The sequence below is a fragment of the Ipomoea triloba genome, chromosome 5 (genome assembly GCF_003576645.1).
Source record: "Ipomoea triloba cultivar NCNSP0323 chromosome 5, ASM357664v1".
NCBI lineage: Eukaryota > Viridiplantae > Streptophyta > Magnoliopsida > Solanales > Convolvulaceae > Ipomoea > Ipomoea triloba.
The window spans coordinates 4936898-4953974 of NC_044920.1; the positions used below are offsets into that span (position 1 = coordinate 4936898).

The 17077-nt window shown below is 33.4% G+C and overlaps 2 protein-coding genes across 3 annotated transcripts in view; both read right to left on the reverse strand.

Moving 5' to 3' along the window:
• LOC116019553 overlaps positions 1-6694 on the reverse strand; it is a 14252-nt gene extending 7558 nt beyond the window's left edge. The window contains exons 1-7 of one of the 2 annotated variants that reach the window (XM_031259817.1): positions 6540-6694; positions 4871-5276; positions 3667-3901; positions 2605-2882; positions 1950-2114; positions 989-1765; positions 788-879 (exon numbers count right to left, since the gene is read on the reverse strand). In XM_031259817.1, the coding sequence (XP_031115677.1) occupies positions 788-879; positions 989-1765; positions 1950-2114; positions 2605-2882; positions 3667-3901; positions 4871-5247 (1924 nt within the window). In that variant the 5' untranslated portion in view covers positions 5248-5276; positions 6540-6694. Of the gene's footprint in view, positions 1-787; positions 880-988; positions 1766-1949; positions 2115-2604; positions 2883-3666; positions 3902-4870; positions 5277-6321 lie in introns of both variants that reach the window. The other variant, XM_031259816.1, reaches the window with a different exon arrangement.
• A 3658-nt stretch (positions 6695-10352) lies between these two features.
• LOC116020853 (protein trichome birefringence-like 36) lies at positions 10353-16504 on the reverse strand. Its single transcript, XM_031261408.1, has 5 exons — positions 16042-16504; positions 15439-15610; positions 14767-14948; positions 11510-11668; positions 10353-10809 (listed from the first exon to the last, which is right to left on the reverse strand). The coding sequence occupies exons 1-5, from the start codon at positions 16359-16361 to the stop codon at positions 10512-10514; spliced, it is 1131 nt and encodes a 376-aa protein (XP_031117268.1). The 5' UTR covers positions 16362-16504; the 3' UTR covers positions 10353-10511.
• Positions 16505-17077: the final 573 nt, after the last annotated feature.

Genomic DNA, 17077 nt, shown 5'->3' on the forward strand with positions numbered 1-17077 from the left:
AAAAAAAAAAAAAAAAAAAAAAAAAAAAAAAAAAAAAAAAAAGAGGAAAATAATTCAAGAGTTCTAACTGGAAGGAAAACTTTAAAAAGCATCCTAATTGAAAAAAGAAAATCCTAATCCAAAAAGGAAAACCAAATCGCAGAGTCCTAATAGGTCTGAGCTCCTGGACTCCTGCATCATATATTAATGCATACACAACTTACACAAGCTGTCCATCACTCTCTCTCATATGAGATATGGAAAACATTGGGGTTGATGTACTTATGAGGTCCTTGTACAACTAACACAGTTAAATATGCTGAGCCACATAATCTTTTTAATATTTTAAAAAAAAATTAAATAAATTTAATGATCAAAAGAAAGCCATCGGAAACCGTAGCTGACAACAGCATTCTTTTTTTAATTTTCTCATTTAATTTAATTTTTAAAAATACAAAAAAGCTCATATGGCATTGCTACATCACTACATCAGCACACTTGGAAATGGAAGTGCTTATCTCATTTCCACATAAGCATAGTTAACAGTTCAGTCTAACAGTGTTCCATTTTCATCCTTAATTATACCAATATGTAAAGTGCATGGACTAAATTGAACAAAGTAATAAAGTATAGGAACCTGCAACATAACAGAATTCAATTTTCTTTTTCTTATATAAATATTTCTTTCTTTTTTTAACATTTGAGTAGGGGAGTAAGCAGGGCACAAAAAGAGAGGGATGTCTTGTATGAATATAAAAGCTGAAAAAATCTTTTGTGTTCAGGATAAATAACAAATTTATAAGCATACCAGTGAAACCTGGGGAACCACCACTCACTGGAAGCCCAAGACGAGAAAACCCTTTCCGTTCTGTTTGTTTTTTCATAGGTCGGCCTGACTTACTGCCACAATACAAATAAAGATGATGTCATAAGAAGATTGAAGGTATATTAAAAGTTTTTATCAATAAATACAAAAACATATTTGGTGTTAACAGAAAAGAGACAGTACCTGCAGTTCTTATCAGAAGCAGGCCTCATACCCCGAAGTGGCTTGGGCATAGATAAGTTATCCAACTTCTCCTTAGCAGGAGAAATATCACCCCTTGCAAATGATGAACCTCTTCCACTGCGCCCTTGTCTTCGTACACCATCACCAACATTGTCTTTGACAAGGAGTTTATTCTTCTTCGCATGTGCCATAGGAGGTCTGGTATTCTGAATACCATTTACTGTTTTTTCCTCTCCCTCACTGTTGCCTGTACCTTTCTCTTTAAATCTGTTTTCACCAACACCAGATTCTTCGCTTTCTGATAATCTGCCAGGGGATAAAACACTCTCAGGTTTGACTTTGAAACTTTGGGTGCCACTGGTTGCCCCCTTTGATAGAAGAGAACCATTTACTGTGTTATAAGTTGATCTAGCACCAAAATCAGAAGGGGAACATCCCTCAGACGACATTTGCATCTCATCATTGTTTGAAACTGGAGATACAAGATTAACCCTCCTTGTCCGAGAAATTTTTTGAGGCCTCTGTCCAATCCATTGAGTTATGGGTGGTGAGGAGGACCCTGCAGGCAATGGGCGCTTGCGATTATTGGCCCCACCTATACAAAGGCTTTTATTTAGATTAGATGGCTGGTCCCAGCTCTCCAAAGTTCCAGGTATACGAGGAATAGTAGGAGTTGAATTATTTCCAACCAGCAAACCACTTCGTGATGCCCTTGATGCCTTTCCTTTTGTTATTGGACCGGGACTGGCAGCATGACTCTCCTCACAACTATTGAGTCTACAAGTGGAGCAGTAAGAGAAGCAGTGAGCCACACTGATAAACTGAAGATTAAAACCAGAATCCATGAAAGTTAGGTATTTAAGGAAAAAAACACACACACACACACACACATAACGCAAGTTATGTAAGCCATGCTGACAAATATGACCCTATTAGAGATCTAGAGCGACCAAATACATACTTAATGCTTCCTTTTGCTAAAGCTTTCTCCTTATTTAACCCAGCAGTAAAACCCCTAGAGAGAGGAGATTTTTCTCGTTCATTTTTCAGTGTGGCATGAGCACTAGTAGTAGACAAAGTACCCTCCAACTTGCTATTGCCACCAGCACCACCAAATGTTCCTGATCTGCCAATGAGAAGGAAACAATATTAGGTTAACATCATACCAATGATAAAGTAAAAACCAGAATGGCAAAACAAACTAGACTCTCAGACAACAGATTCAATTCTCAGTTTACCGTCGTTAAAATTGATCATTTAAAAAAAAATTGAACAAAACATTATTAACTATTATCATTATTACTAATTTAAATACAATATGCATGTTAATCAATTGAAAGAGAAATTTCTGTTAAAAGATTGTGATTATTGATGTCCAAATTTATCTTTTAACGTACACTTTTACACTTGTAGCAGGAGATTTTAAAAGGTAGCATCATTGCCAGATGCAATAGCATCATTGCCAGATGCCAGACTCTTTCAAAATTATTTGAACCACTTTTTCCATATTTAAGTAGAAATATTTGAAATATTTATAAAATGTAGTATGAAATTGAAGAGACAAGTATTGTGACTATTGCCATCCAATAACTCCTTTATAGCATCAAAGTGATTACCTCAAACTATGTGGATCACAAGATGATAACCCCAGTTCGCTGTTAAATTTATGATGCACATTTCGTTTCGGTTCACCATCATTATCACTGGGTCTTGAAGTGACAGAACCAACTGAGCGTTTCCTTTTCATTTTTTTGTCCCAGCCTTCACCTCCTGCTGGCAATCTGCGAATCTTTTCTTCAGCAGAATCAGTTGATGCATTACTTTGTTTTACTTTATCTCGGTCTTTTGTCATTAGTAACTGCTGCCTCGGTTGACCATTGCCCCGGAATTCAGACTGAAGGAAAACACAAAAAGGAAATTCATAATTTATTTCAATAAAGATGACAAAAACAACAAGGAAAAACTTTTGTGTGTGGTTGTGGTTGATATAGGAATCAGAAATTCTGCTTCATTTTTTATTTTATTTTTGGGTACACAGATATTTTGTTAGCCAAGCAAAGAGGAAAAAGCAGTGCAACATGTATTAATATAAGTAAAATAACAACAAATTAATAACTCGAGAATAACACTTTGGTTGCTAAAATGTGTCCAGTACAGGTTAAAAAGAAGAAAATGGAGAAGGAGGAAGAACTGAAGAAGATGAGCCATGAAAAGAATTCGCATGTGTAATGGTAATCACTAAGCAGAAAAATCCACATTTCGAAACATGTATGCAGTTCGCAACTTGGCTAGTAGAGAGAAACAGCAAATGAGATACAGGCTGGTAGTTCAGGTAAAGTGCTAAAGCTTTATTGTAATCAAACAATACCTTTAGACATGTAATGGCAAGAATAATTACAGTAATTTAAACAATCCACATAACAGCAGTATTTCCACCCAAGCATCACATCTGCAACAAGTTCTACACTTCTATTTTCATCCCAAAAAATCAATTTTAAAAAAGGAAAGAAAAAGAAAGACCGTCTTTTTGTCATCTCCATTAAGGGGGAAAGAAAACAATAGATATAACTTAAGCATAAAAGTCTTCTTTTGCTTTGTTGAATAAAGAGAGTGAAAGTTTAAGGATAGTAGTTGCTACAAATTCAAAAAACTCAAATTGCTGTATATTAATTACAAACCCGAGTTTCTGCCACTGATGTGCGAACACGCTTATTTAGACTAACATTTTTAGTGCGATCCTCTGTCTTCAGAGTTACTTGATCTGAAAGGCCTCTATGAACCTGAGTTCCCATCTTTAAATTCGAACTGCCTGATCTTTCATTTGTCAATGCCTCATTCCGCAGCGGCTTCTTTGTGACTTCACCAAATTTATTCAATTTATGCAAGAGCTCGTCAAACTTTTTTGCTCTGCCACTATTAAAAAAACAAAAACAAAAGAAGAAGAGAGCTCAATATATTAAGCAACCAAAGCTAAATACTATATGACCCAGAAGGTAAGTAAATCAAAATATCAAGTTTCTAAAAATTATCAAAAATCTACCTAACACACCAAGCACAAATTTTAAACTAATATATTAAACACACAAAAGACAATATATAATCCGTTACCACTGTTGCAAAAATTGCGCCTAGGCTCTAGGAGCCGGTCAACTGCCTAGAATTTCAGCATAATCGGTGTTCTAGGCGCCCGACCGCCGACTAGGCCGCGGCGGACTAGGCAGACTATGCAATCATCTAGGCGGCCGATTAGCTATTGTTCTGTTTTTTTTTTTTAAATGGGTTATTTTGCTCAAAACGATGTCATTTTGAGCGAAATAAGCCTAAATCGTTTAAATCGGTCGCAAACCCAAAAAATGTTTTTAAAAAAATCAAAATCAACTACTCTAATATTGATACTTTGTGAGTTGTGACTGTGAAATTGTGTTTTGATTCTTTAAATCTTTATACAGTTTACAATTTTAAATGTTTTTTAGGTTAATATTTAATATTTTAGTATTAACTATTAAAGTATTAAATAGTTTATAAAATCTTTACAAATTATTATTAAAAAATAAATAAAAAATAAAAAAAGGGCGCCTAGCGATTTTTGCAACCTTGTCCGTTACACAAATCAAATCTCTCTATTTGAACTGATTGCCTGCCAATGCCCCAAGCAGAAATCCTAGGTCTAAGAGGACATAGATAAACAGAATAACAGACTGAGCTTTTCTTATAAGTGAGAATAACAAACTGATTAAATGACACCAGTCACACCACCTTGTTCCAACCCTTGAGAAGTATCTTAATTACAAAAGGGACAAATAAGATAATCATCTCAATGAGTAAAATAAAAGACCACTGACAAGGATACATGGGGGGTTGTTGGAGGATGGAGGAGGATACCTAGCTTTACCGCATGTATCTGCAAGATTAGCCCTTAAGCGTTTTACTTCCTCTGTAGACACAGGAGGAGAAGTCTTCAAATGCGTAGCACCAAAAGCATTATCTTCTAAGGTGCTCCCAACTGAAATTCCAAGAACCCTCCTTAATTCACCAGACCGTGGATATTTTTGATCACCCATCTTAATTTGATCCAATGTCAGACATTGTGACAGTGGAGGCATCTCCCCAGTTCCCGCACCACTGATACGAGATGTAACCTTCCCATAGCCAAACATCCGGCTGTCAGCACCACCATTGCCTCTCTGCCCATTGCTGAAGTTGCCTGCAAAACCCGAGTCCGGGCTAGCAGGTGCTTCAAACCTAGTCTTCCCAGCCATAATAAACTCAACACTAACAGATCATGTACCTAACAAAAACAGCAAATTGGTAGTTTCAGCAAAAGTCATCTGTGGAAACAACAGCAACAAAATTTAGAATGATAATTATTGCCGCACAATAATACAAACAGACCCTCATTTGCCAAATGGAAATGGGAGGCTACCACCCTAAGGCTGCTCCTAAAAACCCCCTTTGCTAATAATCATTCATTAGTTTCTACACTATAGTTCTCTAGCATTCTATCTATCAAGTTGAAACTAGTCAAGATAACATACATAAAACGAGCCCTTCAACTTCCCTCTTTTACTTGTGGTTGTTTTTATTTAATGAGGCAGGAAAGAAACCAACGCCAGAAGTTCATAAAATACCACCCCCAAAAAAACAATGTTTTCAATATACCAGTGTAATATCTTCAATTTTTCTTCAGGTCAAATAATGCTGGAGTTCTAATTATCATAGATGCAAATGTCAAAACTTCTGAACTTCTGATTTTAAAACCTAACCAGGCCTATAGTCACCCAAGACCCCTGTTATCAGAACTTTGCAGCAACTTCAATTTAAAGACATATTTCCTCCTCAGCCACTTCAAATAGCAACACTCTCATCAGAATGAAAACACAGCTCAAAATTTCAATCATAAGCACAACCTAACCAGTACCCCACGCCCCAAAAAAAAGCCCTTTTAAACCTATGGAGAGATTCAAACACCAAAAATGTACTAATCGTTAAAAAACAGTAAATTTTCACGTACAACTGATACAATTTTTTGGTATGTGCTCGTAAAAGTATGCAAATAAGTCAAATTCATGCCGACTGCAATCAGAAGAGGACCCAAAAAAAAGCACCTTAACCAACCGACTTAAAATAAAGGTACATTTTTTACGCAAATTTTGATCATAAACAAAACAGAATCAAGGAATCAAACATGAAACAGCAAAACGAAGGCGCCAGTTAGTGTATCTTTGAAAATAATAAACTGTGCTCAAGCATAACAGGAACGAAAGTTGTGGGAGAAATTCACGGAGCTGGAGCGACAAAACTCAAATTGAAATACAAAAGCACACATAACCCACCAATCAGACCACTTCAACTCATCTTCAAACGCAGGTCTCAGCAGCACGAAAATTTAGGGTTTATCCAAAAACCACGCGAAACATAAATTAAACGCCGAAAGCTCAGCAGATATGATCAAATTCGGCGACCGAGGAATCAAATATGTACCAGCATTTTTCAATTGAAGAACTTGATAAGAGAAATGGAGAGAAATTAAAGAGAGAGATTGGGAAAGTACCGACTGTAAATGGTGGATTGATTTTTGTTTTACTTTATCTTTTTCTCCCCTTTAATCCTCGTGTAGCTATTATGGGATTTCTAGGGATTTAGGAATTTAAGAATTAACGTAATGGTGAGATAGCAGCCAATCTATGTATCGAATAAATTCATATCCCTAGGATGTTGGAGTAATATATATATTAGGGAGGGTGAAGATTAAAACATTGCGTGGACAATTCGGATATCCTATCCATGAATTCGATCCAATTATGGATTAAGATTTTGGAACCCATCCTTTAAATATTTGCATGACCCTATTTGGTTAATTAATATCGGATTTTGAATAAGCTAAATCGGATTTTAGATTTTATTTGGATATTTTACAAATAATTTTTAAAAGATACATAAAAATTGGCAAACAATTTAAAAGGCAATACATTTTTAATTTACAAACTATCAAATCAATCACTCAAGTTAGCCAAAATAATTAAACAGAATAAGAGCATCCTTATCGGTTGCGATTTTTTCCCAAATCCCAACATCCACCTCATCATCCACTATCTCATTTAATAACAAAAACTCTTCTCCACATTAATTTAAAATTTTTTCTCAGTTTTTTATGGACTCACTATTTTCTATCCTATATTTTAATTATTTCTTTATTTATTTGAATTATAAATGTATAATTATAAAAATTAATTAAAATAAACATTCCTACATTTAATTAAAATAATAATTAAAAACATGTAAATTAATTTTCATTGTTGCTTTTTTATTTTAATCATTTTAAATTTTAATTATAATTAAATCATTCAAAAGATAATTCAAAAATATTAAATTTGGTATTTTATAAAAAAAATTGAAATGAAAATAATAATACAATCAAAAACAAACAGCCCACCACCACAAAACAGAACACGGTGAAACAAAGTAGAATTAAAAAAGAAACGAACCAGCTGGCAAGAGTGAGCAACCCCACTATCTGACATAATCTCCAATTTTGCAGAAGTTCATTTTTCCTAATAACTCCCCACCTCGTCAGTTTAAACCAACTCTTTTGCTTTTACACTATTCCAATAACTTCTCATGATCCTCTAGTGTAGATGCTCTAATACTAACTTAAAATATACAAAATTAACTTACAAAGTTACAACTATTACAAGTTCTAATTTTATTGCCCAAAATTCAATTTCACAAAGCAAAAATTCAGTTAAATCAGATTGACAGACAATTAAAATTTAGTTCAGCAATAATTGAGTTAAAAAGGCTCAAGATTAGGAAAGTCAGGAATACAGGATACTGGATACTCAGAATAAATCTATTGTTCTAGTCTTCTTCTTCCTGTAAAAATTATAAGTTAAAGATACATTAGTGACAGGATAATTGGGCAATGTATTGGATCCGACTCGATAACAACTCATTAAAGCAGCAGGCGTCGCTTAAGAAGAGGTAGCGGTTCTTAGGGTCCGCCTCATCAAAAAACTATTACAAAGGAGCGCAAAACAATTATTGAAGAGTCGGACACTTATGGAGGGCGTCGTTGCACTTATTATGAAGCTGTTGGTGTCCATTATTGTAACCATTACTATTTTTCAGTGTAAAAGCCGATTACTATTTTTCAGTATAAAAGTCGAGTCCATTAGGAAATAGGGGGTTCTCTGGTCTCCTTACACACAAACTCTTGTATACTCATACTATGATTACTTACTTATCAATATGATCTGGTAACATTTTTACCATCAATTAGATATTAGGCAAGTAAAATAATGAAAATATAAGTATTTATTTCTAGTTCAACAGTTAGGCTCAGGATGCATTTTTTCCATATCAAGTAAGAATGGGGGCAAATTGTTGCATGTGTTATGGTAGCACCAAATCACATTAGCAACATATCAACTCCATTCCATTTATTCATACAAAGGTGAGAGCATCATCATAGCCAATACACACACAAGTTAATAACGTACTCAACAAATTAAGGCATGAAGCAGTGATGAAAGAGAGCAAAGGAGAGTCATTGGGTATACCATATTTCTATAAAGGCAAAAAGGTAGTCATATAGAGGCTGTATTTCTTACTAGAAATCAGACATTAGTTGAGCTCAACTCCTCAAGGGAAGCAACATTTTCAATAGAGAAAGTTGCCAAGCCACTTAGAAGTTGCCAAGCAACAATGCCATTGTGGCTCAAGGCCCTCAATAGTGTATTATCCAAGGACCACAACAAAAATAAGATAAATGAAAAATGAATAACACTATAAAGGAATGAGAATGTTAGAGAAAATATGAAATATATCACAGAAATTGTTGACAACATTGTTGGTAGAGTAGAAGCAGCTTCAGTTGGCAACTCTACAAAACACAAAAATACATCATTAACTAATTAAGGATTAAAGAATAAATGAGTAACAAACTAACAAGAATTTATTACGGAAATGGTCCTCAACTATTGTAAAATTACCAATTTGGTCCTCGACAATTTTTCTTGCCCAATTAAGTCCTCGACTTTGAAAAATTTAACCAATTTGGTCCTTCGTTTATTTTGGTGTTAAACATCCGTTAAATCGGGACCAAATTGGTAATTTTGCTATAGTCAATGGACCATTTCAGTAATTAATTTTTGACTGAAATGGTCCCTTGACTATAGTGAAATTACCAATTTGGTCTCGATTTAACAGATATCAAACGATAAAATAAACGGATGACCAAAATGGTTAAATTTTTCAAAGTTAAGGACTTAATTGGGTAAGAAAAATTACCGAGGACCAAATTGGTAATTTTGCAATAATTTAGGGATCATTTCAGTAATAAACTCTTGTTAGTTTGTTAGTAATAAACATTTCGCAATAGTTTGATACATTTCAGTACTAAAAAAAAGACAAAAAATGTATCACTTTCTAATCTTTCAACATTATCCAAGTTTTCCTCAATTGAGATTGGTATTTGGATAATCTCAACCAATCTTGTGTACAAAGTAGGGCTTCCACAACTTTAGGAGTTAAAGAACTCCTAAATGCATCTAGGACCTTGCCACTTGCACTAAATGCACTCTCAGAGGCAACTGTTGATATAGGAACTGCAAGCACATCTCTAGCCATTTTGGAGAGAATAGAAAATATCTCGTTATTCACATTCCATCACCTAAGAACATCAAAATCACCAGATTCATCCACAATCTTTTCACTCAAGTAAACTTGCAGCTCAATCTACTTACTGCTTCCACCACCACTCTCCATTCTCTATTTTTTTCAATTGACTCTTCAACCTTGATTCAGGCCTACCAATTGTAGGCTTAGACTAGACAGATTGAGTAAACTGAATAGAGGATTCACACTACACAGAACTGACAGAGTATGTGGATGCATAGTCATTATATAACTTAACAATTGCATCTTGGACCTTGGCAAAACAAACTTTGCCTTTATCTTCTCTATAGAGCTGGACAAATTGGTATGACATGTACTCCTTATCTCTAGGGTCCAAAATATTGGCATAAAAATGAGGATGTTCATTTTTTAAGATCCCCCCAATATTTCTCAAACCTCAAACATACCTCCTCAGATAGTGATTGAAGGTATCCCTTATCACCAAAAAAAAAAAAAAGTTATTAATTTTAAATCATTTGAATATGTTTAAAGCGTTCCGCCATTGACATCACGTACTAGACATATTTTTCACTTTTTTTTTTGAAATACTCATGAGTTTTTGAAAGTAGTATATATTTTACACTTTTTCAAACATTTTTAGCCCAAAAATCTAAGTTCACACTACCGGGATTTGAACCTATGACCAACCATTTGGAATGGTAAATGAAATGTCTATCACGCTACATGGTAGTTAGCCACTTTTCTAATTACCTTAAAAATTGCATATATTGACATCATTACTTACCTTCTAAAGTTCAAATGACAACTTAGTTACATTCAAAACTGAGGATATATAATTAACATTCGAGAAGAGACGTCTAAAGTGAAACCATATCCTAAATACTTATTAGAGCAACACATTCAACATCTCATTCCAGATATCAGGCACACCAGGGAGACACCAGTGACTACAATCAGATCCATACTCTCTCATGTGTTGATTTTGACTTGGCCCAACAACTTTGTTATAAATGGATGGGTGTGCATCCCTTCTCAAGGCAGACATGGTGGTAATATCTTGTAGATACACCGGGAAACTCATCTTTCTCAACACTTGATTTAGTATCACCACTAGCTCTGCTACATGCGGGTGGCTCAAGTGCTCTAATGGTTCTCTTTGATTGAAGCATTTCCACCCATCCTGCCTATAAAACAAGTATCAAAATCACATTATTATATTTAAAATACAAACAAAGAGCACAATTTTTATTTAATAAGATCAATAGTTTTCATTTGTCACTAAACTACTATTCACACATATACATGTCAATTATGGTAGACCTCAACAGATGATTTAACAATGAAAAAAAAAAAAGTGAGTTTGGTGATTCACGGGTGGCGTGAAGGTGGTTAAAACTTTAAAAAAAAAAAACAATAACAATTTGACATTTTTAATTCATTAAAAATAATGTGTGTATGCAAGTGTAAGTATAATATAAATGTGTGTCAGTTCAAATGCGGTCATGTCTTAACGTGTGGTCGCACCATTATATTGGTTATGTAAGAAAGCACCAATAGTGTTAGAAAACACACAACAAATAAATGCACCAATTCACAAAAAAAAAAAAAAAAAATCACCATTAGATACGCATAAAAGCACCACACAGTGTTCTAAAATGCACCATTAGGTGTGATGGTGTATGGTGCTTTTTGTGTGTGTGTGGTGTGTTTTTTGGTGCATTATTGCATTTTTTATTGTGCGTTTTCTTACACTATTGGTACTTGTTTGTATAACTATTGGTGTGTCAGCACTTATTGCACGTTAAGGCGCAACCGCACTAGAACTAGACTATATATATAATGTCAAATATAAAAAATAGTAATAAAAAAATTATAATAATGTACCCGTTATGCCTAGGCGACATGCTTCTAAAGAATACACGAGTTTCTCTGGGATCAAGATTCAAGTCTATCCATTTAGCCCATGTCATGAGCCCTTTCTCATAGGCAACCATGGGATTCATATATCTGTAAAAGTTGCTTCCCTCCATGATATAGTCCCACCTGCAAAATTGTTTACACACTACTTCAATAATTTTAAGATACAAATCTCAATTGGGAGAAGAAGATACAAATCTCAGATAAATTTGTGGTTTTTGAATTAAAATCTTAATGACAAGAAAAATAATACAAATGAAATGTGGGTAAAATTTTAAAAATACTCGATCAAGTTAATAAGAGAAAAATACAATGTCTCAAATAATTTGCTTCAAATATTATTTAAAAGACGTGCCGACTGTTAAAGTATAATGTATAAACTATTAATAGTATATAAACTATTAGTAGTGGATTCCTTATATTAAGGCTAGTGGAGCACTAGCATGTATTAGGGCAGGATTTAGGGAGTCTTGTCTCTCCCTCTCTCCTATATATGTGTATCAGTTTATACAGTGAAGAACACACAGAAAACACAGAAAATATAAGTCTTTTAGCTACTGCCCACATTCAGCTTCTTCCCTTTTAGTTCTTGACACCGACGGCCCCGTGTAATATGATAAATCTTTCCAAATTATATTCAATTTCTTAATTACATGTGGTTGATCAATCTTAAGAACATGCAGACTAATTTTATCTGTCCATAGGATGATTTAATGTTGAAAAATAAGAAAAAATGAGAAAAAATGTTGTGACATTTTTGTAATTACAATAATACATTTGAAAATTCTTGATAGTGCATCAACAAATGATCAAATGTTGAAAATTAAGGAAAATTGAGAAAAAATGTTGTAACATTTTTGTAATTACAACAGTACATTTGAAAATACTTGATAATGCATATTATCAAGTGTTTACAAGTACACTGTCATAATTACATAAATGCAACTGCATTTTTCCTTAATTTTCAACCCTAGATCATCTTAGATGGACAGATAAGATTAGTCCTCACGTTTGCATGGGATTACTAGTTCTCATATGATATTTAGTAGTAAGGCTCAAAATTTCCCTAAACAATTTGGGCTTGTTTTGTAAAAGACAGATCAACCAAAAATGTTGTTTGGTTATTCAACGATTTGAAGCAGCTAGCATTTTGCTTCAAATCGCTAAAAACTGAAATGTTGCAATGAACATCGTTTCAGCTCAACATTTTGAGGAATGAAAAATCTTTTTTCAAAATGCCCATATAATATTTTAAAGAAAACTTGTACTATGAACTAGAGCCAGCTGGCTCCTTCAATACTTATTAAAGGAGTCTGACTCCTTAACAAAGTTGGTTCATCAGCGAATGAGCATGCTAAATTTAAGGCGTCTCAAGGCTCCAATTGACTTTTTTCATTGGTTATTTTACACGTTAATCGTTAATTTTAAACAGTTAATTTTACCAAATATATTTTTACAAATTGTTACACAATCCGTTGGTCAAAATCACTAACACAATATTCTATCCGTTAATCATTAACACAATCCGTTAGCTGTTAACCGCTAATTGCCAAACAAAGCCTTTGTTCTACGCCTGACCCAGACTAAGGCTGGTCTCAACCCAGCAAGTGAACCACTTGCTGGGTGAGGTGTCCAAATATATTTATTTGTTTATTATGTATTTTGCCACCTAAATTAGCAAGCTTGCTGCTGCAGTAAGCTTGCTAATGACAACTTTTCTGCCGACAGAAAAGCTGCCCTGACGTGCTTAGTTTATTATTATTATTATTATTTTAATTTTATGAAGCTTACGTATTTTGTTTTCCTTTTTTTCTTTTTGTTTTGTTAATCCATAATGTTTTGTGTGTGTATATGTATATATATAATGTTTGTGTGTGACGTGATTTTTGTTTCTCTTTTTCTTTTTGTTTCTTTTTTTTTTTCTTTTTGTTTTGTTTTGTTTCTTTTTTCCTTTTTGTTTTGTTTTGTTAATATTTTAGATACAAAAAATTGTAGTATAATTTGCAATTGGTTATATACATAGTATAAATAATTTTATAAATTGGTTTTTAAAATTACAGTTTTAGGTTTTTAGTATTGCTATTTTTATTTAAAAGTACTTTATATACAAAATTACGTTTCGGGGTTTTCATTTTTGTTACTTTTATATATTGATATAAATTAATAAAGTTGAAGAGAAAATAATATATATTGAGAAAAATATATCAATTTTTTATAGTGATAATAAAATTGGGGCCCACTTTTAAAAGTTGAATAAATTTGTAGGGATGTAGTGTGAATAGTAAATGATTTGCAAATTGAATGATGTGGAAGTGAGACTCATTTTTGAAAGTGAGAAAAAGTTGCAGGGATAAGTGTCATACCCTTGTATATATATATATTTTTTATGAATATCTTATCAATCAATCACATCACGAGCTAATTTGGTATTAAAGAATGTACACTACTACTTGAGCCAGTGTGAATATATATATATATATATATATATATATATATATATATATATATATATATGGAAGGAAGAGTTCAGGTGCGATACTCAGCTTAAGCATTAAAACGGCGCACTTTAAGTACACAAATCACACACCGAAAGTTTTAAATGGTGCACCTTCAATTGAGAACACACTGTGCACCTTAAGTACACAAATCACGCACCTTAAGTACTTAAAAACACAAACTATGCACCTAAGATTTTAAAATAACGCACCTTAAATTTCAACAACTCACGCACCTTAAGCATACATATCAAGCACCTTAAGAAGGGAAACCACGCACTTTAACCTTTGGTTCACTCACATTAAGTTTCAACACTCACGCACCTTAAGCATACAAATCACGCACCTTAAGAAAGAAAATCAGGCACCTTAAGAAGAAAATTATGCATCTAAAGCCACCGCATAACCGCCCGCACGGGAACTGAATTATATATATATATATATATATATATATATATATATATATATATATGGATGTGATTAATTTGATGAATTAAAAATGCAAATGTGCATATGGAGCATTATAATATATGCATATTAAGCATGTCCCTATGTTGCACACAACACATGCTTAATATACACAAATCAAAATGTTTCATATGCACAAGTGTGTTTTTAATTCTCCCAATTAATCTCATCCATAGATCTATATTTTCAAAAGCATCACCTTTTATATATATATATATATATATATATATATATGTAACAAGAATAAGTTGATGATCTTACGAAGTCCACTTTTGAGAGTGAGTCCACCAATGGGCTGAATCAAAGACAAGAACATCCACTCCTCTCCAGTACTTTGCATTCTCTTCAATCAAATCCAAGTGAAGTATTTTCTTGTCTTCTACTCCTTGTCTCAATTCCACCAAGAATGGTGCCCAGCAGAACTCAATTGATGTTTCATAATCCTATATATCCACAATTTTTTATAAATTAATTATTAATATTGAAATCATTAGTATTTGATTTCAATATTAATTTATAAAAAAAAAATATATCATTTTTTGTCCCTATGTTTACACAAAATAGTGACTTCAGTAGTTTAATGGTTAATATGAACATTAATGATATTTTATTTTTTCATGAAATAGTTATATTTGGTGATTCATAAACAAAGACCATTAAAGTCCATCATATTTGCAATATGCATGTATAGTCTTTATAGCCAACATAACGTAATCTACAATCATACATTATTAAAACTTTCTTTAACAAGTCAAAGAATCAAAACTGTCGAAATCACGGTTTCTTACAAAAATTAGAAGGTCAATAATAATGCTTATGTTAATAATTAATAAAGAAGTAAAATCACAGTTTCATATACATATATTGATAAAAACACATGATTTTGTTTAATTGTATTTCGAGAAAAAAAAAAAAAAAAAAGGAATGTCTTACCAAAGCATGGAAATTCATGGTTGTGCCATTGTAAGTGACAGATTTTTTAGCTGTGGGAATGACGGATTGTACTAAGCAAACTAGAGATTCCCATTGATTCCTCGTTATAGAATCACCCACTAGCATTATTCTCTTTTTCCTCATCCTTCCAAGAAAATCCAATGCATCAAACCTACAACAATGCCGTGTATTTTGTAAACTTTAATTTAGGAAAGTATTATCATCCCAGGTACACTTTGAATGAAACTACTACTTTAAATCAAATATCATTATATTAATTCAGTCTTATTATCTCTCCTCATTTCATTGTCTCCTCGCTCTATGGGCTTTCTTATTGGCTCATTACATTGCCTACTCACCCCATCGTCATTCTTAATATCAATTACATTGATTTTTTTTTAATTTTTAAAACCTTTTAATCCGATTATAGTCATAATAACCTAACATCAATATTCATAATTATTTTAATTTCACTCTACTACCAAGAGTATAAAATACCTTCACCAAAACTTATTTTAATTACCAATTATTTGATTCTCGTTCTGGTTTCAATTCCGACGTTACGACCAAACACACCATCAAAATTTCATAAAAATTACTCACCTTGGAATTGTGCAACCATTTGGTTTCCAGCGCCACTTCTCGTAGTCGGAATCCGGGCGGCCGTTCTTGGCACAAGTAACAGCGGTGGTGAGATAAGGGCAACGCCGGGAGTCATACAAAGGGTACGACTCATCAAAAACCCATTTTCCGGCCGTGAAATCGCACTTCTTGAGCGCCGCTTGGCTGCTCTGAACCATGCTCATCTCCTCCACCCATGAAAGTTCCTCCGCCGCAGCACAGAGAAGAACACAAGAGAACAAGTAGAGAGAAACCAGTAATGGGTTCTTGGAGTAGTTATCATCAGCCATTGTTGATGCCATGGAGCTAGCTTAATTAGCTAGGAAAGATGGCAATGGGAATTATGAAGTTGCCATTAATGGAGATTATATATATATATATTCTTAACTTGTGGTGGGAGATTGATGAAAAAGTTGATTCCTAGCTAGCTAGTTAAGCATTCTGTCTCGGCGAAACTTGGGGAAGCCTGATGGGGAAGAAATGATGGATGTCACATGTATATGGTATACTGATAATCATAATGGTAACTCCAATTAATCATCTCTTATCGCTTTTGGCGGTTAAGATGTCAACATTTCGGGTGATTACTTTTAATCCTTTTAGTAAAAAGATTGCTTTAATTTTTTATGTGATGATGCTGCAGGTAATGCCCTCAACTTTAGTTGGATGGGATGCATGCCATAAACACTAAAAACACTTCTACAATACATTTGTCTGATCTATCTTCCATGTCTTTTTTATTAAAATGCACCGTTCATTATAAGAAATTACAAAATTATCCCCACATTTTCCCATTTTTATTAATTTTTAGCCGTTGATATGAGTTCATCCAATGGCTCAGATCTGTTCGCACCATCAAATCCTTTTAGAGACCAAATTGACGAAATTTTAAAAATGGAAAATTGAAAACTATGGACTACATTGACAGTTGGTAAATAATTAATGACCAAAATGATGATTTCCCATATATATATATATATATATATATATATATATATATATATATATATATATATAG

What these genes read in the sequence shown, in the direction of transcription:
- LOC116020853 (XM_031261408.1), bottom strand. Translation starts at nt 16,361, where the DNA reads ATGGCATCAACAATGGCTGATGATAACTACTCCAAGAACCCATTACTG. An exon ending in AATGGTTGCACAATTCCAAG is followed by an intron (nt 15,611 to 16,041) that starts GTGAGTAATTTT and finishes GCATTGTTGTAG; the next exon opens with GTTTGATGCATTGGATTTTC. An exon ending in CACTCTCAAAAGTGGACTTC is followed by an intron (nt 11,669 to 14,766) that starts GTAAGATCATCA and finishes ACAATTTTGCAG; the next exon opens with GTGGGACTATATCATGGAGG.